Raw genomic sequence first — 27,459 nt, 5'->3', positions numbered from 1 at the left:
GCCATGTTTCCTCCTCTGGTCCAGTTCTCCTGGAAAAGACAGAAGAAGAACGGCGGAGAAGCGGAGGAGCTGCCCCCTGCTGAGGGAGAGCAGCTGGAGCTCAGAGAGGCGGGACGCACCATTGCCATCAGGATGGTTGATGGGAGCCATTCTGACACATATAAATACAGCTGCTGGGTGAAGCACGAGGGGGGCACAGTGGAGGCCCGAACACAACAAGGTAATGAAGGCTTGGTGACTGTGTTCAGCAGTGATTCAGCTTCATGTGGAGATGCTGTCAAAGAGAGCAGAGCAGCAGAGGACTGACATTTCTCACTGCAGCTCCAAACATTTGACTCCTTTTCTGTTTCAGAGCTTCCAGCTCCAGCAGCCTCCTGTCCTCCAGAGAGAGAGCCAGCAGACCTGCCAGCTCTGCAGCCAGCTGACTGTAAGATCACCTGCTGCCTCTCTGCATGGACAGCTCCAATGTCCAATGAGGCAGCTGGAACAAGTTTAGGCTCTTAAAGTTGCACTAATTGATCAAATCTTCATCCAACAAGCTCTGATAAAGCCACTGTACACTAGCTGCTCAGCACCAAACAGCAGACAGACCATAATATGTCAGAGATCAGTTTGTTAGCTGCTTGTGGAGTTCTTCTGCCCCCAAGTGGACACAAACACTACATCAATTCATCCACTTGAAGAAGAAGCTGTGACTGTTTCTATTTGGACTTTTTCTCCTTGATCTGAGAGGAATAACCCGACTGTCTGTCTGTCTCTTTGTGTCTGTCTGTCCTTCAGTGTCCTTCCAGTCTCAGTGCAGGGTGAAGCTGCTCTGCCTGCTGTACACAGTGCTGATAGTGAAGAGTCTGGTGTACTGCTGTGGACTCTCTCTGCTGATGATGCTCACAAACAAGGGAGCGTCCACCAACTGCACACATGCTGACTGACTGTTTCCTGCTCGCCTTTTCTCACCATCACATCTCATCAATTCATCTCATTCATCACTTTGATCACAAATGTTAGTTATGATGTGTTGAGCTTATTTTGCCTTTTTCTTCAACAGTTAGAAGATCGTCTGAAATAAATACATCTTTACATGTATTGTTGCTCTGAGTTAGAATTCTTTTTGTGCTTATTGTGACTTTTATTGTAGTAACAAAAACCATCAGGAATATTTTTATCACAAGTTTTTGTTTGATGTTCAAATGTCAAACAGTGTAGTTGTGTTTGTGTGAACAATAAAGATTTGAAGATGAAGAGTTTGATTCTACTTTCATTGTGTGATCAACAACAACCCGTGTGAGTGAAGCACAAACTGACTGTATCCAAACTTGCTCTCCTGCAGCAGACGGGCTGTGTGGGTTTCTGCTCTGCAGCCTCCACACCGTTAGCTGTGGCTTTCACTTTAATAACACAATGACAGTTACAAGCAGGAACTCTGCTTCAAGAATGATTCCAGGAAGGATCTGTGTTCTTCACCTGTGAGAGAAACAGCTCAAATCCTCAACTCACAGCTGACAAATGAACTTTAATGGAATCAAAGGAGAGACCATGAAGCCCCTGCAGTCTGCTCAGCTCCCATTTTATTACCTGAGCTGAGTTTTTCATTCTGGATATCACACACGTAAGAACAGATCAAGTCTGAACAGCAAATGTTGGAGAATCATTTTGAAGTCTTGCTAAATGTCGTTATTATTACAAAAACTACTGAATGATTCAGAAAATCCTTTCCAACAAGCAGAAATATGCAAACAAAGTAGAAACAAGGCAACATGAGTCATTCAGATGCAGATAACATATTCTCCTTATTGTGAAGAACACAGTCATGAAATCTTTCTGTGTGTCATTCATTGAGTTGAAGTGCCTAATAGAAGAGGAAGAGCAGCAATAATCAATGATAGCTGAGACATTGAGAACATGGCTGTATGCCTGCTATCATAACAGCAAACAAAGCACACAAACAGCAAACACACAATAATGTGCTCGCAGCTTGTTGTGTGTTGTGTCATTTTTGACATTTCATGAAGTCACAAAAATGTGTGCGACTCATTAAAGGAGTGTGTACGTGTCAGTCAGTGCTCTGTATTCATGTGTTCACCTCATTAAAGTCACTCAGACACTTTTCTCCTCCAAACTTACAGCACAGCTTCATATTTCACTGACTGATTCTTTCATTACATCCATTAAGGGTCACACAGTGAAATTAGTGCAAACTTACAAATGTGTTGCAACAATTTTGGCCTCCAAACTGAACTTTGAGACAAACAGTGAAGCTGTGAGCAAAAAGAGGCTCCAGTGTGTGTCATGGTGGAGGAAACTGTTGTATTCCCACATTCAAAACATGCTGATCTTATTGGATTTGTCCCTCAAAGTCTTTTTCCTCCTTTTTCTCTTCATCCAAATGTTCTAGCAGGCTGACTGTGAGTCCCTGTTGAACCTGTACAGCAGAAAGTAACAGCAGTCAGCGGCCTCCACTTGACTTCATGACTTCAACGCCTCGCACAGTCACTTTCACTTTCTTCCTTCTGTCTTTTAGTCCTAAAATGTAGAACAACACCAGATCCAAATATTTGTGTCCTTCACTCACATCTTCAAATGATCCCTTCCATATCAGAGATGATACAAAGGCAACATTTGTCTTATTTCTCTTTCAGGAATCAAAAAGTACTTTTGTACTGTTGTGTAAATGTGTGTGTAAAGGTGGATGACTGCCTGCTGCAGATGAAATCTAACCATGGCTACAAATAAATGAAGCTGACGTGAAACACAGCCCTGTTTTTATTACTGTTTATAGATATTAGAATTGATGATCATCATTTTAATGATTCTTAAAACCGTCGTCGATAAAACAGGACAATTAAAAATGAGATGCTGTGAATATTATTTATTCATTTTGATTCACAAAGATAAACATATTTTAAACACACAACCGAACCACATGTAAGTAAGTAAGTAAAACTTTATTTATAGAGCACCTTTCAAGATAAAAATCTCAAAGTGCTTCACAGAAGCTAAAACCTTAAAAACAAAAAAAAGAAAAAAGAATTTGACTATAAATTATGTTTCATGAGATTTTATTCTTTTAAAGTCCTTTGTTTATAATTTATGAACTTTAAAATGATTTTTAGAGAATATTATTTTTTATGTTTGTATTTTTCTTTATAGTTTCGTTATATTTAGTTTGTACGTTCAGAGTTTTCATCACAGCTGTTAAACCACAGATAACAGTGTGTGTTAGTAAATTCACAGCAACATGAATGTTTCTGAGTGTTTGTGCATCATGTGACCCAGATTTTTGGATCTGCTGTCAGATTGAAATGAAGACGATGAAACCACAGCAGCTTCAGCTGAGCTGTCAATCAGCAGCAGCAGTCTTATCTGTGGGCCGCAGGGGCTGATGGGAGCTTTGAGGACCTGTTAGAAACCACGTGGCCCTCGTCTGATCTCACAGCTCGTCCTTGTTTGGCCTCAGCTGCATCAGAGCGCCACTTCTCCCCAGGTTCACCAGAGGAAACACCACTGCACAAAATGCTTTTCCTCCCAGCTGCTGCTCTGTGCTGTCTGTGTTCAGGTGAGTGTTTCCAGCCAATCAGGAGCCAACAAAGTCAACCTGTAACAAACACTGTCACACTAACCTTCATCTATCTGTCTGTGTCTCTACAGCACTGGTTACCATGGCAGCAGAACAGCTGATTCAGGACGATTTAACATTGACCAGGAGAGTTGGACAAAGTGTCTCCTTCAGCTGTGGAGGGACTGAACAGTGTAGCAGCAGCTATGTATACTGGTACCAGAAGAAGGAAAAAGAAACATTCAGAGTAATTTTTGATATTGATAAAAATAATGGTAACATAGATAGAAGTTACTCTTCTCATCCTCAGCTCGATGACTTCTCTTCTGTAAATACAAATAAAGGCTGGGCGTTAGAGATTAAACAAGTTAAATCCGATCATTCAGCCACCTACTACTGCTCCTGTGATAAGTCTGCTCCCCACAGTGAGAAATGATCCCTGCAGCCTGAACAAAAACCAACAGATGAACAGATGTCAAACAGTGTCTGTGACAGGAAGAGAGCAGTAAACCACAGCCCAGCTTCACATGTTTCACCTCCATCTCAGAGTCACAAACATACTGAGCTCCATGTTGGTTTACTGCTCTAATAATTAAGATTATTTTATTTTGACAGTTATGTTAGCATGCTCATATGAGCATTGTTTGCTAACTTTGTGAAATAAGCCCTGAAAACAAAACACAGCTCTTTGTGTCGGGGTTGTTATTTAGTGTTCAAGTCCAAGTTGGTTTTTAATCATTCTCGCCTCCTTTAAATGTTTACACGTCAACTTTAGAATTTGCTTTTGGAAAAAGGGTCCTAAGAGCCTTCAGCATGTTTTAACATCTATGCTGTATTTCTTTGAATAGTGGCTCTTTGATTTGTTTTACCTAACGTCTGATTCATGCTGTTGACATTTGGGAAGAGTAGAACTTATTCCAAATAAATCTGTGGCAGCACTCTGAGCCTTGATAAGCTTCCAGACGATCATGACTGTGTATGAGTCTTGTAAAACATTTGTCCTAATGTTGTTCCTGCATCCAAATGAGAAGGTGAAGATTTGAGGTTCGAACCTTTCAAAACTTGAATAAAGCAGAATAAAAGTCATCACAGCTTCTAATCAGGACATTTAGATGATGCGAGCATTAGTGACATTAGGTGTGTTTTTAAATGTTTCAAGTAAAACAGAGCAGAGTTGAATAATTCACCCACTACTTACCTTTTTTATTTCTTTTATGTTTTTGTATGGAGGGTAGGACAGTCTCTAAACACTGTTTCACATTTCAGAATAACCTACATGAACATTAAACATAAAAGAAAATCAAATACAGACGTCAGTTAAAACAAAATGATCTTTCTATTGTTAATGGAAGCTAGCTTGACTCTGCTTGAAACTGAGCCATTAGAATCTACAGTCTGTCAATTTTGTGTCTGCGTCCTGTTAACAAAGGCTGAAGATGGCAAGCTGAGAGGCTGTGAGCTTTTCTGGCTGTTTGTACATTGTGAATAAACCTCAACAGCCTTTCCTACCTCAGCAAAGGCGTCACTGTTGTTATCAATTAAATGTCTTCAGATTTCCTCCGTCTTAATCCTGGTAAAGCTGAGGTCCTTGTTTTCAGCCATGACAGCTTCTCTAAGGAGGTCAGTCATTACATCAGCATCAATCAGTTCAGTTAAAACAGCTCTCTTTTAAACAACTGCTGAAAAGTCATTTTTTATGTTAGCGTTTCCTTAAAATGTCACCTGTTATTTTTGGCTAGAGCTCACATTTAACCTGTGTATGGAAATATGCTTGCAGGAGTTGAATATATGCTATGCTTGACTGCGTGTCTCTTTAAGTTTGCTTAACGTGTATTTGTGTATGATGTTTGGTTTTATCCAAACTGTGAAACAGTGGGTCTCTTAAAAGGTTCCTGAAAGCACCGACTCTGCACTTTTTATTGATATTCATTTTATTAATTCTAGTAATCCAAAGCAATGAGTCACAGCAGTCCGGGGTCTGGAAGAGGAAGGCTGAGAGAGAGTGAATGGACATTTGGTATTTTTAAATTCTTTTATGTTTTCTGTGTTTTTAGCATTTTATGCCATTTGTTTGTATTTTGTTTATTCCATATATGATGTATCACCCACCAGCAAACATACACTGCTCAGCCTTCTTCAAACACCTGAAAAAGCAGGTGTTTGAGGCTTGTACAACATACAGTAAATGTAACAAATCCAGAGGACGGTCTGTTTATTCAGCCTCACCTCAGGTGCTGGTGCCCACCTCCCAATTTAAATGCATGGAGACATTGAGAGTTCCCAGGAGGGTCCGTGCTGACACCAGCTGCTATCTGGCAGAGGGTACCATGCCCCTCCCATGTTTCAAATGCACTTTAGACCAGCACGCAGCAACACCAAATATGAGCAAGAGAAGTGAGGTATGGGGTCTTCACACCCCCGTTCTCTGTTCGTTATCTGGGCCACGGGCCGAGAGCAGGAGCTGGCCGTCTGGTCGTGGTCTGAGCTGGTGGCCTTCCCTGTTGCTGCAGGACTGGGGGTGGTCTGCTTGTCTCCACCCCAGAGTAAAGGGAATCATCTCCTGGGTCTGAGGTTGACAGCCCCTCTGGGAGTGATGGTTCCTGGTCCTGGGAGTATAGAGTATGTTTGGTGAGTGTGAGTACAGTGTTCATTTCTGTGTGTATGTTGGGCGAGTGCTGAGTATTTGTGTATGTGTGCATGTTTGTGTCTGTGTTTATGTGTCAGGTCGACTCCACCTCTCAGAACATCTCAGCCTGGTGGTTGCTTGGCAGGGCCTGGCCCTCCTGGCTCGGTCTGACCCCTTCTAGGATGTGGAGGGCCGTCGGGTCTCTGCACCCGGGGCTCGGTCTGCTAGTCAGATGCTGGCGACGCCTCCTTGGGCTCTCGTGCTCAGTAAACTGTCCCACGTTGTTTTTTTCTTTGTATTTGTAACCAGACCTTAACAAAAAAAGAAAAAAATTCTAAGTTGTGTAAATATTTTTTACACACAAACAAATTCTCATCTATAGAAGCAAATACATAAAACGTTCAGATATTTAGGTTTACAAGGTTACAAAACTCAGCTCACAACTACACATTTAAGATAAGTGCAAAATATTTATGTTGTGGCCATTTTTGTTGAATGTTTATAAAACGCAATTTTTTTGTTTTTTCTTTAAAGTTGTAAGAATATGCTGACCTAGTTTTGTTATGTAAATTCGTAATTAATTTTATTTTTGGAAAGGTTTTTGGAAAGTGATTGGTTTATCAGCTTATGGACCCTCCCATTAATCAAGGGATTAAGCGCACCCTGGAGGGGTGTGGTAAAGTTGTTTTTTGTTTGCCAAATGTCAGATGGGACGACGGGAGGGTTTAAAAATGACTTTTTGACCACTTTTGAAGTTGTGAAAGCAAATTAAGTTAACTTTCATTTAATTTTAAGTTGTAAGAAGTTATTTGGTTGTTGTTTATAATTTTTAAACAATGAAGTCAGAGGTGCGTTCTAAAACAAACCTCCCGCTGCCACCCACGGCCTTTTCTTTGATGTTTTTGGTTTTGGAACTTAAAAGGCCGTGACAATTTATGATCACAATTTGAGGGGGTCATCTGATTGTTTGGGGTTTTCTCTGTAGTATTGTGGGATCTGGTTTGGTACTAAATGAAAGTGAATTGAATTACTGACACCTTAAAACAGACATCAACTAATACATACCAAATCGAAAATGATCTCTCCTTCCTTTTCTTTTCTACATTTTTGATTGGATATTGTCAGATAACCATGTCACATGGAGCTCAGGACTTTTAAGTCAACTCTGAATTTATATATTTATTATTTCAATCAAGTCAGTTTAAGTCAAGTACAGATTACAAAGTGCTGTGTGTTTCAAACTGGTGGAGTCAGAGAGAACCTCAGAGTTTTAATGTGGAACAGAAAACTCAGTTTCCTTCATGTCAGGATCAACAAAGTCAGAGTTGTTGGCTAAATCTGCTTCCTGGAATAGGGCCCGGGGCGCTATACTATGAAACCTGTTCAGCACACCCAGGATGTCTTTCAGTTATCTGGATTCATGACCCCCACACTGTCGATCAGGATAAACAGCCATACAATCACCTTCGATAACCAATCAATCACCAATCAATCATAAATTGCAAGGCAGGAAATACACATGAATGAATCACAATCTTCATCAGCCAATCAAATCTCTGTAACTGGGAGTTATTCAGGATGTGCTGTTTCCTGAAGTTTTCTGAATAATTGAATAATCAGGTCAGTAATTTCATGACACAAATCAGTGATTCTGATTTAAAACACACTTTAACTGAAATACAGCAAAAGTAAAGTCTCTCCTGATTTTTTGTTTGTTCTCTAAATATTGTAGTATTGGGTAGTTTTAATCTTCTGCTGCTAGTTACCAGTCAAGGAACTGATGTACTTTATTATTATAGCTTGTTAAAGATTTCTCTTCCTGCTCTGGTTTGAGCTTCAGTGTTTATTCAGGTAACATCGCTTTGACAGCAACTCAAAGCGATGTTACCTGTCTGTGTCCAGTAACAGCCTGTATTCAGTTTATTATTGCTATGGGGGCGATCGTGGCTCAAGAGTTGGGAGTTCTCCTTGTAATCGGAAGGTTGCTGGTTCGAGCCCCGGCTTGGACAGTTGTGTCCTTGGGCAAGACACTTCACCCGCTGCCTCCTGGTGGTGGTCAGAGGGCCCGGTGGCGCCAGTGTTCAGCAACCTCTGTCAGTGCGCCCCAGGGTGGCTACAATGTAGCTGCCATCACAAGTGTACAGCGCTTTGGGGTCTGTAGGGGCTAGTAAAGCGCTATACAAATACAGGCCATAAACTGGTATGGATCAGTTTGCGTCTTTTATTCAGTGTAACATTAGCTTTTGGTTGTTGGCATAAAGACTTAGAGAGGAGGACAGAAAGGGAGAGAACAGAATGAAGAGAGCAAAGAGACCAAAAACAAAAAAGCAAGAGAGGACATGTGGTCAAATTCACCAAAAATGATAAAGCTGTAACTTCTGTTTACCGACATTCATTCATGATGAGTTCACATAACTAAAGAGTGTTTTGTACTGTTATCAGTTGTGGATCCCCAACCTGCTCCTATAATAATTACTATAAGATTATATTTTTGTCTAATTCAGCTGAGATGTGCAAATATGAAAAGGGCTGATGACATTTGCAAACAGCATATTCCATTAATCATAATTACAAGGCACTGCAAGCATGACATTATGAGTCCCCCTAAAAGTTTGAACCTAGAGTCTCATCTGAGCAAACATAAGACATAAGTTTTTTCATTGATTTCATGGAGGAATTGCATGCTTTCCAGTAGCACTATTAAAATTTGCCAGTGAAGATTATGGACACAGCATATTGATATGAATGATATCATTTTATAGCATTCACTCCAAACATGTCTGAACAGGATGGATGCCACTACATGGAAATCTATTCCCCACTCATGAATCCACACTAATGTTTTTCAAACATTAAGCTTAATTTAGGTCTTTTTTTTTTTTGCTGCCGCTGGTTCAGTGAATTTTTGTCAGTTTGTCAGTCAATTTGTTTTACTTTTATTATAATTTTTCAGTTGCTGACGACTATTTGAATCGAGTATCTAAGGCGCAATCAAGTATCTAAGGCGCAACTCTGTTTTGACTTGTTTTCGCAATATTTGCGCACTTCTATTGCTTGTGCTGCAGCTGTCAGCTTGTTGTTTGGTCCCTCTATTTGTGTTCAGTGCTCGGCCCTGATTAAGATGTGGATCCACAGGGTGTTGGTGTGGCTCGTGCTCACCTGGGTTTTTTTATCCATCATTCATCACCCAACGACAGCTCTTCTCCAGTACTCTGCTAAGGATCTTTTGTGGCTCCGTTTTTGCCTGGCTGTCTCTCCACCTGTGGCTCTATACTTCTACCCGGACATCGCCTTCAAGCCCCGCCGCAGGTATATCCACCGAGGGTTTCGGCAGAATTTCAACATCAGTGACACTAACTCAATATTTTCCATCTGGTCAAAAACTCGTCGTCCTCCCCGCAAGACTGACCGGGCTGTCGACCACAATGTGCTGGCCCACCTGGCTTGATCAACTAAGCCTACTGTCAGGCATGGTAACTCCAGCATCAACTTCGGTCTATTAAACATCCGCTCTCTCACTGGTTAGGGAAATCTCATCCATGATCTCCTCTGTGATCGTAAGTTGGACTTTCTTTGCTTGACTGAAACATGGCAACAGCCCAATGACTTTGTTTCTCTCAATGACTCCACTCCATCTGAGTTTGTTTACACCTGTCAACCTCGCATCTCCGGGAGGGGCGGAGGTTTCGCGATAATTCACTGAAAGCACTTGAAAGTTCTCCCTGTATCTGCCTCTCCCTCCCATTCATTTGAATACATCCCACTACAGCTCCCAGTATCATTAGAAGACATAGCATACATTTTCACTGCTATGCAGATGACACCCAGCTCTATCTGTCCATGAAGCCAGATAACACACACTAATTAGTTAAACTGCAGGAATGTCTTAAAGACATAAAGACCTGGATGGCCGCTAACTTTCTGCTTCTTAATTCAGATCAAACTGAGGTTATTGTACTCGGCCCTGAAAAGCTTAGAAATATGGTATCTAAGCAGATTCTTACTCTGGATGGCATTACCTTGGCCTCCAGTAACGCTGTGAGGAACCTTGGAGTCATTTTTGACCAGGACATGTCCTTCAACACACATATTAAACAAATATGTAAGACTGCTTTCTTCCATTTGTGCAACATCTCTAAAGTTAGAAATATCCTGTCTCAGAGTGAAGCTGAAAAACTAGTTCATGCATTTATTACTTCCAGGCTGGACGACTGTAATTCATTATTATCAGGATGTCCTAAAAACTCGCTGAAAAGCCTTCAGCTGATCCAAAATGCTGCAGCAAGAGTCCTGACAGGGACTAGAAAGAGAGAGCAGATTTCTCCTGTATTGGCTTCCCTTCATTGGCTTCCTGTTAAATCCAGAATTGAATTCAAAATCCTGCTCCTCACATACAAGGTCTTAAATAATCAGGCCCCATCTTATCTTAATGACCTTGTAGTACCATATCACCCTATTAGAGCACTTGGCTCTCGCTCTGCAGGCCTACTTGTTGTTCCTAGAGTATTTAAAAGTAGAATGGGAGGCAGAGCCTTCAGTTTTCAGGCCCCTCTTCTGTGGAACCAGCTTCCAGTTTGGATTCAGGAGACAGACACTATCTCTACTTTCAAGATTCAAACTTTGCTTTTTGCTAAAGCATATAGTTAGGGCTGGACCAGGTGACCCTGAATCCTCCCTTAGTTATGCTGCAATAGACGTAGGCTGCCGGGGGATTCCCATGATGCATTGAGTTTTTCCTTTCCAGTCACCTTTCTCACTCACTATGTATTAACAGACCTCTCTGCATTGAATCATATCTGTTATTAACCTCTGTCTCTCTTCCACAGCATGTCTTTATCCTGTCTTCCTTCTCTCACCCCAACCGGTCGCAGCAGATGGCCCCGCCCCTTCCTGAGCCTGGTTCTGCCGGAGGTTTCTTCCTGTTAAAAGGGAGTTTTTCCTTCCCACTGTCGCCAAAGTGCTGCTCATAGGGGGTCATATGATTGTTGGGCTTTTCTCTGTATCTACTGTACAATATAAAGCGCCTTGAGGCGACTTTTGTTGTGATTTGGCGCTATATAAATAAAATTGAATTGAATTGAATCTACCCCCACCATCATATGTACTGTTTTTTCAGCCAGCTAAGCCAAATAAGGAGTTTTTAAATGAATTTTCTGCTCTGCTCACTCATTTCTCTGTACTTTCTCCAAATCTAATAATTGTTGGTGACTTTAATATTCATATGGACAATGATAAAATCCCTCTTTCCAGAGATTTTACCTCCTGCCTGGAAGGTTTTGGGCTTCTACAGTACATAAAATCCCCTACCCATTCTAAAGGTCATATCCTGGATTTGGTCTGTAGTTCTGGCATTACCCCCACCCATTGTAAAGCCACATTGTTTCCCCAGTCTGATCAAGTGTTTATTTCTTTTGATGCAAACATAACGCTTCCAAAACCTGTATCTCTCATAATATCACTTTTAGGAAAATTAGTAATATTAACCTGTTTTAAGCTGTTTTTTCATCTGCCGTCCACGACCTTCCATCTATTCACAGCTCCTCAACCCCTCATGAACTCGTTTGCCATTATAATGTCAACCTTCATAACCTTCTTAACATATTTGCTCCCCTTAAACATAGAACTGTCTCATTTTCCCGTTCAGCTCCATGGTTTACCCCCGACCTGCGTCATCTTAAAGCTAAAGGACGCCACTCGAACGTCTATTCAAGAAAACCGGACTTACTGTACATAAAGAAGTGTACGACGATCATGTTTTGTTCTATAAGGACTGCATTGCCTCAGCCAAATCTGCTTACTAGTCTGGTTTAATTAGCTCTAATGAAGGTAACTCCAGGTCTCTCTTTTCATTGTTCAGTAAAATTACAAAACCTCCAGACACATTCCCCTCCCACATGTATTCTGTTGATTTTTGCAACTCTCTTATCTCTTTTTTCACTTGTAAAATTTCAGATATCCACCGTCAACTTAACTCTTTAGGAGCTCCTGACTTTGAAGTAGACTTCCTGTTTCCCCCACTGTCTTCCTGTCAGTTATTTTCAAGCTTTACTCTTCCCTCCATAACTGACGTATCTAATCTTATAAAAAAATCTAAGTCATCCACCTGTCAACTTGACCCTCTCTCTACTGTGTTAGTTAAAGCCTGTCTTCCCTCGTTAGCTCCTCTCATAACCAGTATTATTCATTCCTCCCTGAACACTGGAATTGTTCCTGAAGCACCGAAAAAGGCTTCTGTTATCCCAATTCTCAAAAAGCCTGGTGCAGACCCCAATAACTTTGATAATCTTCGCCCTATATCAAATCTCCCCTTTATTTCAAAAATTCTTGAAAAAGTTGTCACCGCCCAGCTTCATTTACATCTCAATGACCATAATCTCTATGAACAATTTCAATCTGGTTTCCGCCCCAATCATAGCACAGAAACTGCTTTGTTAAGGATTACCAATGACCTTCTGATGGCAGCTGATTCTGGCCTCCTATCCATCCTCATCCTTCTTGATCTACGGCGGCGTTTGATACCATTTCTCACAATATTCTCCTGAACCGGTGAGCTTCCATTGGCATTAGTCATACCCCGCTTACCTGGTTTACCTCCTATCTCTCAGACCGCACTCAGTTTATCCAACTTAAATCCCATTCTTCAGCTCTCTATCCTGTTTCTGCTGGTGTGCCCCAGGGTTCAATATTAGGGCCTCTTTTATTCATTACTTACATGCTCCCTCTTGGTCATATATTCCAAAAATATAATATAAATTTTCACTGTTATGTCGATGACACCCAGCTCTACATTTCTTCTAAACCCAATTCATCCCTCCCACCTACCTCCCTCTCAAACTGTCTTATTGAGATTAGATCCTGGTTCTCCTCCAATTTCCTCAAACTCAACTGTAATAAAACTGAAGTTTTACTTGTTGGTTCACCATCTGTCTTAACCAAATCCCACAGTTTTTCCATTGACATTGAAAATTCTCCTACACTTCCCTCCCCTCAGGTTAAGAGTTTGGGTGTCATACTTGATAATACTCTTTCATTCCAGTCTCACATTAATTACATAACCCGGTCTGCATACTTTCACTTACGTAATATTAACCGACTCCGCCCCTTCCTTACTCCCCATGCTGCTGCCATCCTTGTCCAAGGTTTTATTACGTCCCGTATTGATTACTGTAATTCCCTCTTATTTGGTCTCCCTAAAAGGTCCCTTCATAAACTCCAACTCCTTCAAAATTCTGCAGCTCGGGTCATAACTCGTACTCCGTTAAGAGCTCATATTACCCCAGTTCTTCAGCAGCTTCACTGGTTGCCCGTAGAAGCCAGGATAAACTTTAAAATCTTACTTCTTACATACAAGTGTATCCATAAATCTGCTCCTTCATATTTGTGTGACCTGCTCCATATCACCACTGTTTCCCGCCCTCTCAGATCCTCATCTGCTATTCATCTTACTGTTCCATCCCCACGTCTCATCACTGTGGGGAACAGAGCTTTCAATCGCTCTGCTCCTCGGCTCTGGAACTCTCTTCCTCCTGCACTAAGAAATATTGACTCCCTTTCCGTATTTAAGTCACAGCTCAAAACACGTCTGTTTAAACTGGTTCATTCGCTTTAGTGCTGATTTCACCTGTTGTCAAGCTCTGTTTTGTAATTTTAACTTATTTTATGTATTTTACTTTTCCTTTTATTAATTTTGTTCTTTGTAAGGTGACCTTGGGTTTCTGAAAGGAGCCCCAAATAAAATGCATTATTACTATTATTATTTATATTTACATAACAGACCTGGCATCACGTCCGTGAAACCGAAAATTCCCCTTTTCTGCTCCTGTACATAAAATTAAAAAAATCAATGCTAGCACTTCCACCTGATTTTAAACTTAATCATGAAACATAACCTGCAACTCAACTTTCACTGTTTCTTCTTTCAGATGCAGGCTCAGTGCTTGAGAGCAAAAATTAGATTTAAAAACTTTATTCAGTCTCATTCTACATACAAACCTCATATCAAGACGTCAGCAAGTACAGTGCAGCAGAAGTATCCTGTTTTAGGATCAGATATTAATGCTTGTAGAACAATAAAATTGGTGTAAAATAGTTTACTGCCAACAGAAAAAAATATAAAATCAGAGAGATTAATAATAACTCAGTATAAAATCCAGATTGGTGTCAAAAACACAGCAAGTGCAGAAAAGATGAGAGAAGGAGAAATGTTCAGTGCATCATGGGAATCCCTCAGCAGCCTAAGCCTATAGCAGCATAACAGAGGGAGGATTCAGGGTCACCTGATCCAGTCCTGACTATATGCTTTAGCAAAAAGGATGATGTCATCCTGTATTGAGTGTAGACACAGCCAAATATTTAATGCTGACACAAAGCTGACTGACTGCCATGAATAACTACATTTTAAGCAGACTAAACAGAAGCCTTTAAATTCCAGTTGCATTATACATGTCAGGTGTTTCATTCCAGACCTCAAATGTTGACCTAGATCAAAAATTCAGAATCAACTGAATCAGTTAATGAAGAATCCATGTGCATTAAAGAAAAGAGAAGAAGAGACAGTCATGTTGATATGAACATTAGAGAAACACATCATGGAGCTGAAATATGATCCTGCTTCCTCATTTGGACTCATTCACCTCAGCTGACACGTTCAGCAGCAGACAGGTTTTTGTAGCAGTCTGTCTCACTGTGGGAGACATCTTTGGCTCTGGAACTAAACTCTATGTAACAGGTAAGAACAAACATTTATTTTCCTTCAGTTGTTTTATTGTAGAAGCTGAAAATGTGTTTAAAGTCAGTTTGTGCTGCTTCAGGCTTTACATGTTAGTTTTTCATCATTAGTAGAGAATTCATCTGCAGCCATTGTTACATAAGAAAAGCTCAATAATCTCTGAAAACATGTTGAAATCTCACTGAACAACTAAAGTTATTCTTTATTTCTGCAAATATTAGTGATGTTACAAATATTTAGGATTTGATCCTCTCAGTGATTCTGCTGGTTTTTAACACAAGATCATATTTGATGTTAAAATTAAATTAATATAGATTAACAACAAATATGGTTTCAGGAAATATTTGCTTTATGTTGAGGAACAAATATTTTTTAATAGTCAAACATTCATGTAGCTGCTTCAAAAAGGTAAATAGAATTATAAAAACAGATACTGATTAGAAAACTCAGAAATGATATGACAGATAAATTTAGGATGAATTTGACATCGTTAAACTCTGATATTTATTTCTGAGATTAAGTCGTGTGTGTGGATTTGTACGTGACAATGAAAAGTTAATAATACTTAAATTTTCTAAAATACTTTTCAAGACAAATTTTTATTAAATATATTTTGTCAAATAATTTTTATTTTTATGACTAAAAATATCTTGAAGTATATCTCATATTATTGAAAACGTTTTATTCAACATTTCAGTTTTAGTGTTTTAAAATAGTTGCTACAGTTTTTTATTTGAATAAAAACATAAATTAAAATAATCACTGCGTTACTTTTCCAATTTTACACAAAAATATTTAAGAATAAATTAGTCTGAAAGACAAATATGGTCTTTATGGTAAAATATATCAAAGACAAGAAGAATGGAAATTTTATCTGCTGAACTGAATTTTGTGAAATGATATTTAATTTTATTAATAGTACAAAACAATATGAAAAAAGATGAATTTATTTTTGGACAGAAGAGGATCTCTGTTAGAACTCGTGTCTAAGGACTAATAAGAAAAATACATTTTCACTTGTATAAAGACAAATGTAAATATTTTAAAATTGGACTGAACTAAATTTCTATAAAACAATAAAAAGCAAACACATGACGAATTAAACTGAATTTAATTTGACTTTAAAATCATGCTGAGTGTTCCTCATGTGAGCCATGATGACATGAGGTGATGACTGTGTTTGATATGAAGCTGAATCCAGTGTATGTAGTGAACTTTGTGCTGATGAGTAGTTTAGTGATCAGAGTCCATGTAGTTTCCAGGATCAGACTGAATGCAGTGCAGTGCTGGAAGCTGCTGCTGACTGTGTGAATGTGTGTCTGTGCTGCTTGTTGCTGCTGTCAAACTTCAGATGAGCAGGTAGTGAAGCCCGTGGTGAGCGTGTACCCAGCAGCATCCAGAGCCCACCTGGAGGGGAACAGCTCCCTGCTGTGTGTGGCCTCAGCCATGTTTCCTCCTCTGGTCCAGTTCTCCTGGAAAAGACAGAAGAAGAACGGCGGAGAAGCGGAGGAGCTGCCCCCTGCTGAGGGAGAGCAGCTGGAGCTCAGAGAGGCGGGACGCACCATTGCCATCAGGATGGTTGATGGGAGCCATTCTGACACATATAAATACAGCTGCTGGGTGAAGCACGAGGGGGGCACAGTGGAGGCCCGAACACAACAAGGTAATGAAGGCTTGGTGACTGTGTTCAGCAGTGATTCAGCTTCATGTGGAGATGCTGTCAAAGAGAGCAGAGCAGCAGAGGACTGACATTTCTCACTGCAGCTCCAAACATTTGACTCCTTTTCTGTTTCAGAGCTTCCAGCTCCAGCAGCCTCCTGTCCTCCAGAGAGAGAGCCAGCAGACCTGCCAGCTCTGCAGCCAGCTGACTGTAAGATCACCTGCTGCCTCTCTGCATGGACAGCTCCAATGTCCAATGAGGCAGCTGGAACAAGTTTAGGCTCTTAAAGTTGCACTAATTGATCAAATCTTCATCCAACAAGCTCTGATAAAGCCACTGTACACTAGCTGCTCAGCACCAAACAGCAGACAGACCATAATATGTCAGAGATCAGTTTGTTAGCTGCTTGTGGAGTTCTTCTGCCCCCAAGTGGACACAAACACTACATCAATTCATCCACTTGAAGAAGAAGCTGTGACTGTTTCTATTTGGACTTTTTCTCCTTGATCTGAGAGGAATAACCCGACTGTCTGTCTGTCTCTTTGTGTCTGTCTGTCCTTCAGTGTCCTTCCAGTCTCAGTGCAGGGTGAAGCTGCTCTGCCTGCTGTACACAGTGCTGATAGTGAAGAGTCTGGTGTACTGCTGTGGACTCTCTCTGCTGATGATGCTCACAAACAAGGGAGCGTCCACCAACTGCACACATGCTGACTGACTGTTTCCTGCTCGCCTTTTCTCACCATCACATCTCATCAATTCATCTCATTCATCACTTTGATCACAAATGTTAGTTATGATGTGTTGTGCTTATTTTGCCTTTTTCTTCAACAGTTAGAAGATCGTCTGAAATAAATACATCTTTACATGTATTGTTGCTCTGAGTTAGAATTCTTTTTGTGCTTATTGTGACTTTTATTGTAGTAACAAAAACCATCAGGAATATTTTTATCACAAGTTTTTGTTTGATTTTCAAATGTCAAACAGTGTAGTTGTGTTTGTGTGAACAATAAAGATTTGAAGATGAAGAGTTTGATTCTACTTTCATTGTGTGATCAACAACAAGCCGTGTGAGTGAAGCACAAACTGACTGTATCCAAACTTGCTCTCCTGCAGCAGACGGGCTGTGTGGGTTTCTGCTCTGCAGCCTCCACACCGTTAGCTGTGGCTTTCACTTTAATAACACAATGACAGTTACAAGCAGGAACTCTGCTTCAAGAATGATTCCAGGAAGGATCTGTGTTCTTCACCTGTGAGAGAAACAGCTCAAATCCTCAACTCACAGCTGACAAATGAACTTTAATGGACTCAAAGGAGAGACCATGAAGCCCCTGCAGTCTGCTCAGCTCCCATTTTATTACCTGAGCTGAGTTTTTCATTCTGGATATCACACACGTAAGAACAGATCAAGTCTGAACAGCAAATGTTGGAGAATCATTTTGAAGTCTTGCTAAATGTCGTTATTATTACAAAAACTACTGAATGATTCAGAAAATCCTTTCCAACAAGCAGAAATATGCAAACAAAGTAGAAACAAGGCAACATGAGTCATTCAGATGCAGATAACATATTCTCCTTATTGTGAAGAACACAGTCATGAAATCTTTCTGTGTGTCATTCATTGAGTTGAAGTGCCTAATAGAAGAGGAAGAGCAGCAATAATCAATGATAGCTGAGACATTGAGAACATGGCTGTATGCCTGCTATCATAACAGCAAACAAAGCACACAAACAGCAAACACACAATAATGTGCTCGCAGCTTGTTGTGTCATTTTTGACATTTCATGAAGTCACAAAAATGTGTGCGACTCATTAAAGGAGTGTGTACGTGTCAGTCAATGCTCTGTATTCATGTGTTCACCTCATTAAAGTCACTCAGACACTTTTCTCCTCCAAACTTACAGCACAGCTTCATATTTCACTGACTGATTCTTTGATTACATCCATTAAGGGTCACACAGTGAAATTAGTGCAAACTTACAAATGTGTTGCAACAATTTTGGCCTCCAAACTGAACTTTGAGACAAACAGTGAAGCTGTGAGCAAAAAGAGGCTCCAGTGTGTGTCATGGTGGAGGAAACTGTTGTATTCCCACATTCAAAACATGCTGATCTTATTGGATTTGTCCCTCAAAGTCTTTTTCCTCCTTTTTCTCTTCATCCAAATGTTCTAGCAGGCTGACTGTGAGTCCCTGTTGAACCTGTACAGCAGAAAGTAACAGCAGTCAGCGGCCTCCACTTGACTTCATGACTTCAACGCCTCGCACAGTCACTTTCACTTTCTTCCTTCTGTCTTTTAGTCCTAAAATGTAGAACAACACCAGATCCAAATATTTGTGTCCTTCACTCACATCTTCAAATGATCCCTTCCATATCAGAGATGATACAAAGGCAACATTTGTCTTATTTCTCTTTCAGGAATCAAAAAGTACTTTTGTACTGTTGTGTAAATGTGTGTGTAAAGGTGGATGACTGCCTGCTGCAGATGAAATCTAACCATGGCTACAAATAAATGAAGCTGACGTGAAACACAGCCCTGTTTTTATTACTGTTTATAGATATTAGAATTGATGATCATCATTTGAATGATTCTTAAAAAGGCTTTAATGAATCCTTCAGTCTGAAACCAACTTGGAACAAAACACATTAGAAGATGTGGGAAAGAACCACAGTGTGCACATATTTAAACACACAACAGAACCACAGTGTGCACATATTTAAACACACAACAGAACCACAGTGTGCACATATTTAAACACACAACACAACCACAGTGTGCACATATTTAAACACACAACAGAACCACAGTGTGCACATATTTAAACACACAACAGAACCACAGTGTGCACATATTTAAACACACAACAGAACCACAGTGTGCACATATTTAAACACACAACAGAACCACATGTGTTTGTTTCAAATAAGATTTTTACTCTAAATGTTGTTATATATGATTTTGTTTTTTTAACTACTTTGAGTGCAATTTATGAACTTCTAAAATATTTAACCATATTATTATTTTTAGATTTTTCTATTTATTTGTAGTTTCGTTATATTTAGTGTTTTCATCACAGCTGTTAAACCACAGATAACAGTGTGTGTTACTAAATTCACAGCAACATGAATGTTTCTGAGTGTTTGTGCATCATGTGACCCAGATTTTTGGATCTGCTGTCAGATTGAAATGAAGACGATGAAACCACAGCAGCTTCAGCTGAGCTGTCAATCAGCAGCAGCAGTCTTATCTGTGGGCCGCAGGGGCTGATGGGAGCTTTGAGGACCTGTTAGAAACCACGTGGCCCTCGTCTGATCTCACAGCTCGTCCTTGTTTGGCCTCAGCTGCATCAGAGCGCCACTTCTCCCCAGGTTCACCAGAGGAAACACCACTGCACAAAATGCTTTTCCTCCCAGCTGCTGCTCTGTGCTGTCTGTGTTCAGGTGAGTGTTTCCAGCCAATCAGGAGCCAACAAAGTCAACCTGTAACAAACACTGTCACACTAACCTTCATTTATCTGTCTGTGTCTCTACAGCACTGGTTACCATGGCAGCAGAACAGCTGATTCAGGACGATTTAACATTGACCAGGAGAGTTGGACAAAGTGTCTCCTTCAGCTGTGGAGGGATTAATAAGTGTGATTATAACCTGATATTCTGGTACCAGAAGAAAGAAAAAGAAACATTCAAAGTGATTCTTGATATTCATAAAACAAATGGTGACATAGATAAAAGATACGGTCATCCTCAGAAAGATGATTTTTCAGCTGAGAATAAACAGAACAGCTGTGAGTTGAAGATAGAGAAAGTTAAACCTGATCATTCAGCCACCTACTACTGCTCCTGTTTGAAGAGAGCTCCCCACAGTGAGAAATGATCCCTGCAGCCTGAACAAAAACCAACAGATGAACAGATGTCAAACAGTGTCTGTGACAGGAAGAGAGCAGTAAACCACAGCCCAGCTTCACATGTTTCACCTCCATCTCAGAGTCACAAACATACTGAGCTCAGGGACCATTTTTATTTACTGCTGTCAGAAATTCAATTCGATTTATTTCTGTTTAAACAGATTTTTCATCCTGTTTTAAGACAGAAACAAGAGGAACAGATGACATCAAACTTCCAAATGTAAACAAATGTATCCTCAGTCCCACAAAAACATTTATTCAAAGTGAAAGAAAAACAGATTGTGTCAAACTGAGTCAAAGTCCATCCCTCATTCACAGTGTTAATGTTCTCTTCATGAAAACTCTTCCAGCAGCACTTGTTGTTTAACACCTTTCACTACATTTAACCAGACACTTGGACTGATGTCAGGTCAGGATTTTGTCCTTCTAGCAGCGGCTCATTAGGACGCTGATGTTGTTGGACAGGTTTCCATCAGTTTCCTGTGGATGTTTATAGAGGATGAATCAGTCACGGTGCCTCATCTTTCTGTCACCTTCTTTTCTCTCCTATCTAAACAAAATGATTTTGTATCTGAGTATGTTGAATCCAGAATCACAGGATAAGATTTCTGTTCATTTTTCCCGACGAATCACATTTGAACAGCATGCAAGCAATAGTCTGTCAGGAGAGCAAAAGAGTTCATCTGCTGAAAATGCATTGCATCATCAAATATAATCTAGACATGTGCTTTCATAGACAACGAGCAATTGCAGGAAGTTGATTTCTTGCCCAGATATCTGCTGGATAAACCAGAAGCCCAGAAAACTTGTGCGTTGTATCCAGAATCTAAGTCAGCAGACTAATCGATGGGTTCCCAGATTGTCCAAACACAGCAGGTCATGGCTGCCCTGACCTGGTTGTGCCAGAGGTTTGTTCTCTTTTTACGCATTTTAGCCAATAAAGGCAGAAATATTGGAATTTATTAGTAGTATTATTGGAATTATTAGAAATTGAAATAGTCATGGACTGGTGTAGAAACAGCTTTTAGGGTGGATCACCCCCGGGTCTGTTGCTATGGATTACTATCAGTAAACTCTGTCTGATCTGTTTCTTGATTTTTGATCTTCACTTTCCGTGTCCTAAATTTTGTCCTGCCAAGCTAAAGCTGAATTATTACATTTCATATCAAATATAAAATTAGGATTCAGCTACAGTTGAATGGGCATTTCTATATTTATATAAATATATAAATAATTCCCTTCTCGGGTCCTCTACCAGAGGCCTGGGAGCTTGTGGGTCCTGCGCAGTATCTTACCTGTTCCTAGGACTGCGCTCTTCTGGACAGAGATCTCCTATTTTGTTGTTGGGATCTGCTCAAGCCACTCACATAGTTTGGGAGTCACCACACTTAGTGCTCCGATTACCACTGTATCCTGTACACTATGCTGGCCAATTGGTTATGGCGTTCCATGTATGCCCTGCCTGCTAGCATCTTCCATCCTGCTGTTATGTGCTGGATTTTCTCTGGGGCATCTTTACACAGCCTGCACCTGGGGTCTTGCCAGGTGTGATAGACCCCAGCCTCTATGGATCCTATGCTCAGAGCTTGTTCCTGTGCTGCCATGATTAGTGCCTCTGTGCTGTCTTTCAGTGCAGCCACTGGTAGGATTTCTGGATGTCAGCCACCTCCTCTATCTGCTCCTATATCTCCTCTATCTGATACACACCGTGCAGGGGCCTGTCCTCCTGTGATGGTTCCTCCTTCTCCTCCTCTTTCTTTGATTTCTGCTGCCTTAGGTATTCACTGAGCTTGTGGTCATTTGGGCCCATCTTCCTGATGTATTCGTGGATGTTCGTTGCCACATCCTGAACTTTGGTGCTGACACTCACCAGTCCCCGGCCTCCTTCCTTCTGCTTAACATACAGTCCCAAGGTGCTGGACTTCGGGTCAAACCTTCCATGCATGGTCAGGAGCTTCTTTGTCTTGATTAGGGATGGGTATCGTTTAGGTTTTATCCGATACCAGTACCAAACCGGTACTTTTGAAACCGGTTTGGTACTGTGTGTGTGTGTGTGTGTGTGTGTGTGTGTGTGTGTGTTAACAAAATTAACTAACAGTTAAACAACACCTTGGTGGCAGAGCCCCTGGGGTGGACGAGGTCCGCCCAGAGTTCCTGAAGGCTCTGGATGTTGTAGGGCTGTCTTGGTTGACGCGTCTCTACAATGTTGCATGGCGATCAGGGGCAGTACCCCTGGACTGGGAGACCAGGGATGGTGGTCCCCATCTTTAAGAAAGGGAAGAGGCCCCAGGGCAGTCCCAGGACACGCTAGAGAGATTATCTCTCTCGACTGGCCTGGGAACAACTTGGTGTTCCCTGGACAAGCTGGAGAAGGTTGCTGGGGAGAGGGCTGCTGCCCCCGTGACCCGGCCCCAGATAATTGGAAGAAAATGGATGGAACTAACTAATATCAAAATTGTCTGTAATTAATTGCGATTACATTTTTTCAACTTTATATTTAAGCTTGTAACTGACATTTATGCAATATAATGAAGTAAAACTGGTGAAGCTGTGATGAGAGGTAAAATTATTTCTTTCTCACCACATAAAAAGAAAGAAGAAAACAAAAATATTGAGGAAGCAGAAAAAACCATCAAATCCCTAGAAGAAGCCTACGTGTCACACCAAGATCAGGAAACATTGAACAAAATACGCAAAAAAACCCTAGAATTAAATGAAATCATTATTAAAAAAATAAATTATTAGTACAAAGACTACGCTAACAAAATTTTGAACATGGTAATAAATCTGGTCAATTTCTAGTTAACAAGGTAAGAAGAAATAAAGAAAAAAACAACTATATGTGTCGTTCAAGATGTATCTGGGAACACAATATATGATCCAAAGAAAATAAACCACATTTTCAGGGATTTCTGTAAACCTTTATATCCACCACAAATAAACCCATCTAAAAAAAAGAATTATCAGTTTTTGGACAACATAACTCTTCCAAAATTACTAGACTGTCATGGTCCCTGTACCTCGCTGGCCGACCCTCTATTAGGCGATATGTTTGTTTTGGTTTTGCTCTCTCTCTTTCGTCACGGCGATGCTCATTGTGGGCTCCCGCTGCTGGCCCACATACCTGCTCTAATCACCGCACCGCTGATTCCAGCTGATTGCAGTAGTACTTAAGATGGGGGATCTATGCTAGTCTTCGCTGGATCGTTGAGCTATCAGCGTCAGTCAACTAGTAAATCTGTAAACCTGAGTCTGTAACCCATTTTGTGATTATTCCACTAACCTGACCTTTCTTTGTATAGATGGTTTCTGGAACCCGACTACAAGAGGAGTGACTGAGGTGGAGATTTTCGAACTTCTGTACAGAGAGTGTGGAGCACTTTTTCCCTGATCCCCGTTCCCCCACGGACCCCGGCGACCTGGACCCCCTTTTCCCTGCACATTGTACAAAGTCACCTGGTGTTGTGTTCACTGTGAATAAAGGCACTGTCTTTCGCTTAAAGGAAAACCCTGGGCTGCGCCTGAGTCCCTTTCAGAATCCGTGTCATAGAAGCTCTAGCAATTGCACTGGATTCGCCACTGACATCAGGTGAATTCCAGGAAGCCCTGAAAAGTATGCTCAATAATAAGGCTCCAGGTCCAGATGGCTTCCCTTCAGAATTCTGCAAAGAATTCTGGACGATTCTAGCACCAGTTTTTACAAAACATTGCTGGAAATCAAAGAAGGAAGAATGGCAGACTTCCACCAAATAGGAATTCTGCAAACATTAATCTCCTAATAAAACCAGGCAAAGACCCTGTATTTCCCTCAAGCTATCGTCCAATATCCCTTATAAATGTAGACCTTAAAATAATCTGCTCTCTCAAAGAGGTTAGAGAAAATAACCCCCCTTTTTAATACATCCTGACCAAACGGGTTTCATAAAAGGTAAGCACTCATCAACGCACATAGATTATTTAATTTAATAGACTACTCATACAGTAAAAACATTGAAACTACAATATTATCTCTGGATTCAGAAAAAGTGTTTGACAGAGTAAACTGGAAATTTCTATTTGCAACTTTACACAAATTTGGTTTTGGAACCTTTGTCAGGCGTTGTGTGGAGGCGAGGAGGAAGGAACCCAAACGCAGGACTCGCAGGTAGGTGAAGACTGATGAAGGTTTATTATAAGGAGTGGATGAACAGAACAGAGGTAGAAAATGGCTGGCTGGCTGAACGACTGAATGAATGAATGAATGGCTGGCTGGACGACTGAACTGAACGACATCATCACATGTACATCAATGACACGACAGTGAATGGGTAGAAACAGAGGGCTTAAATACACAGACTGGTGATAATGATTATGAGAGACCGGTGAGTACACAGCTGAACATAATGAACTAATGGGAAGAGGACTGAACATAACGCACACAGACCAAGGCTAACACAATAAAACAGGAAGTGGAACAGGCAGTAGATAAACAGTGAACAAGAACTGAAAATACTGGGTCACCGACCCAGGAACCCTGACAGTACCCCCCCCGACAAAGGCCGGCACCCGACGGCCAAAAGAAGAAAAAAAAAAAAAAAAAAAAAAAAAAACCCAGAACAGGGCGGGCGGAGAGGGCCCAGGACGGAGGGACGGAGTCCACACAGAGACAGTCCAGGTGGGCGGCCACGTGGCCGAGACGAGACAGTTCAGGGGGCCGACCGTGCGGACGGCAACGGCGGCGACGTGGACACAGTTCGGGAGGCCGACCGTGCGGACGGCAACGGCGGCCACTCAGGCGAAGGCGGTCGGGGGGCCGGCCGTGCGGAAGGCAACGGCGGCCACTCAGGCGAAGGCGGTCCGGTGGTCGACCACGCCGGCGACGAGGAGAGGGCGGCCGAGGAGCAGCTGCAGGAGGCGGCACGGGAGGCGGCACGGGAGGCGGCACGGGAGGCGGCACGGGAGGCGGCGGAGACTGAGGAGCAGCTGTAGGACCAGGCGAAGCAGAGGCCGAGCCTGAGGCCGGACCAGGCAAGGCAGAAGCAGAGCTGGGTGACAGCGAGGCAGCCGCAGGTGGTGGCTGGACGGGCTCCTCGGGCCCTCCAGCTGACGAGGAAGGTTGCCGGACGGGCTCCTCGGGCCCTCCAGCTGACGAGGCATGAGGCTGGTGCGGTTCTCCTGAACCCCCAGCTGACGAGGAAGGTTGCCGGACGGGCTCCTCGGGCCCTCCAGCGAAAACGGTCTCAGAACCAGTGGGCACTGGAGCCCCTGGCACACACAGGACAGGGCCAGCGGGTGCGGAAACCCCTGGCTGAGGAGCGGCCGGGCCAGCGGGTGCGGAAACCCCTGGCTGGGCAGCAGGGTAGCTCACAGCAGGCTCTGGGTACTGAACAGGTTGGTGGACAGGAGGCGACTGGACTACTGACTGGACAGGAGGCGACTGAGCTACGGGTGACTGGGCAGGAGCAGACTGAGCTACGGGTGACTGGGCAGGAGCGGACTGGAGAGCAGGTGAGTGAACTGACGGGGCTGGAAGCTGAACAGCAGGCGAGGGAACTGACTGGAGTCGAAGCTGAACAGCAGGTGAGGGAACTGACTGGAGTGGAAGCTGAACAGCAGGTGAGGCTGACGACGGAGCTGAGGTTGGTGTGGCTAATGGCTGGGCTACAGACTGAGCTAATGAGGGAGATAAAGCTACAGCCTGAGCTAGTAAGGCCGGTGCCTGAGCAGGGGACACTTCAGCCAGCCTAACCAGGGATAAAGCTAGTGCGTGAAAGGCTGGGTCAGGAGGTGGATGAAGTGGTGGACTGATTAGCTCTTCCGTGCCTCCAGAGCGTGAGGGCACTGGCTGGAGAGCCTCAGCTGAGTCTCTAGGGGGGTCAGGCTGGATCCTGGCCGTCCTCAGCCTAGGCGCTGGGACAGGCACGGGAGGTGGCTGGACACCAGTCACCCCCACTCGAGAAACCGAAGCGGGTGTGGCGGTAGACTGGGTCGCAGCTGCCCTCCTCCTGGGAGCTGGCACTGGTGTGGGGGTAGACTGACTGACGGGAGTGGAGATAATGACTGGGTGTGTGATGTTAGCAGGTTTATTGGGGATTGTTCTGGTCTTCCTGCCACCACTATTTACAGTCTTTGGGAGAGCAGAGCAGAACAAATCTTCCCAGTCCACAGAATCCTCCAGGAGGGAAACATCCCACGAATCAGAGATGGGGTTATTGTGCGTTTTGAGTGAATAATCAGATGGTGAGTGCGAAAAACAGTCACTGGAGCTCACCATCGGGAGTGGCTGAAAGTAGTCCGTTTTATGGCGGCGTGTGCGCCGATTTCTCCGGGAGGAGGAAGCGGGCGGGGTACACGTCCGAGCCTCTGGCACGGGAGCCTCTGTTGAGCCGAGGTGGAAGACGGAGCCGCTGTGCCGTGGCGAGGTTGAAGGTCCGGTGAATGAGGCAGGTGATGTGTGAGCGTGGAGCGGAGTGGCGAGAGATGGAGCGGCCGAAGCGCGGCGTGAAACGTCCACTCTCCGCGGCAGATGCTCCGGTGCAGGTGAGGCAGCAGGTGGGGGAACGCGGCGTCTCCGAGGCCCGCCCAGAGCCAAGCGAGTGCCCTCGAAGACGTGCTCTCGCTCCGCGAAGAGCCGCTGTCTCTCCTTGAGTTTTTCCGCCCACAAGGAGAGCGCTACCTCCTGCCGCTCATAGAGGTCCGAGTCTGCTGGGTTCCTAACGTGTCTTCGTGGCACGGGTCGTGTCATTCTGTCAGGCGTTGTGTGGAGGCGAGGAGGAAGGAACCCAAACGCAGGACTCGCAGGTAGGTGAAGACTGGTGAAGGTTTATTATAAGGAGTGGATGAACAGAACAGAGGTAGAAGCTGGCTGGCTGGCTGGACGGCTGGCTGAATGGCTGGCTGGACGACTGACTGAACTGAACTGAACGACATCATCACATGTACATCAATGACACGACAGTGAATGGGTAGAAACAGAGGGCTTAAATACACAGACTGGTGATAATGATTATGAGA

The 27,459-nt window shown here is 42.6% G+C and overlaps 2 protein-coding genes across 2 annotated transcripts; one reads left to right on the top strand and one right to left on the bottom strand.

Annotated features, from left to right (window-relative positions):
• Positions 1-3,306: 3,306 nt before the first annotated feature.
• On the top strand, positions 3,307-17,589 carry LOC145421944 (immunoglobulin lambda-1 light chain-like). The gene is made up of 5 exons (XM_080292945.1): positions 3,307-3,978; positions 14,872-14,907; positions 16,259-16,641; positions 16,703-16,777; positions 17,052-17,589. The coding sequence occupies exons 1-5, from the start codon at positions 3,657-3,659 to the stop codon at positions 17,277-17,279; spliced, it is 1,044 nt and encodes a 347-aa protein (XP_080149071.1). The 5' UTR covers positions 3,307-3,656; the 3' UTR covers positions 17,280-17,589.
• A 6,891-nt stretch (positions 17,590-24,480) lies between these two features.
• Positions 24,481-27,242, bottom strand: LOC113007373 (uncharacterized). Its single transcript, XM_080292741.1, has one exon. It carries the CDS (start codon positions 27,188-27,190, stop codon positions 24,854-24,856), a length of 2,337 nt encoding a protein of 778 aa, XP_080148867.1. The 5' UTR covers positions 27,191-27,242; the 3' UTR covers positions 24,481-24,853.
• Between the last annotated feature and the right edge of the window lie 217 nt (positions 27,243-27,459).

Source organism: Astatotilapia calliptera, chromosome 18, assembly GCF_964374335.1.
Source record: "Astatotilapia calliptera chromosome 18, fAstCal68.1, whole genome shotgun sequence".
NCBI lineage: Eukaryota > Metazoa > Chordata > Actinopteri > Cichliformes > Cichlidae > Astatotilapia > Astatotilapia calliptera.
Note: the sequence above shows the minus strand (reverse complement) of the source record. Positions and strands in the feature narration are given on the sequence as shown.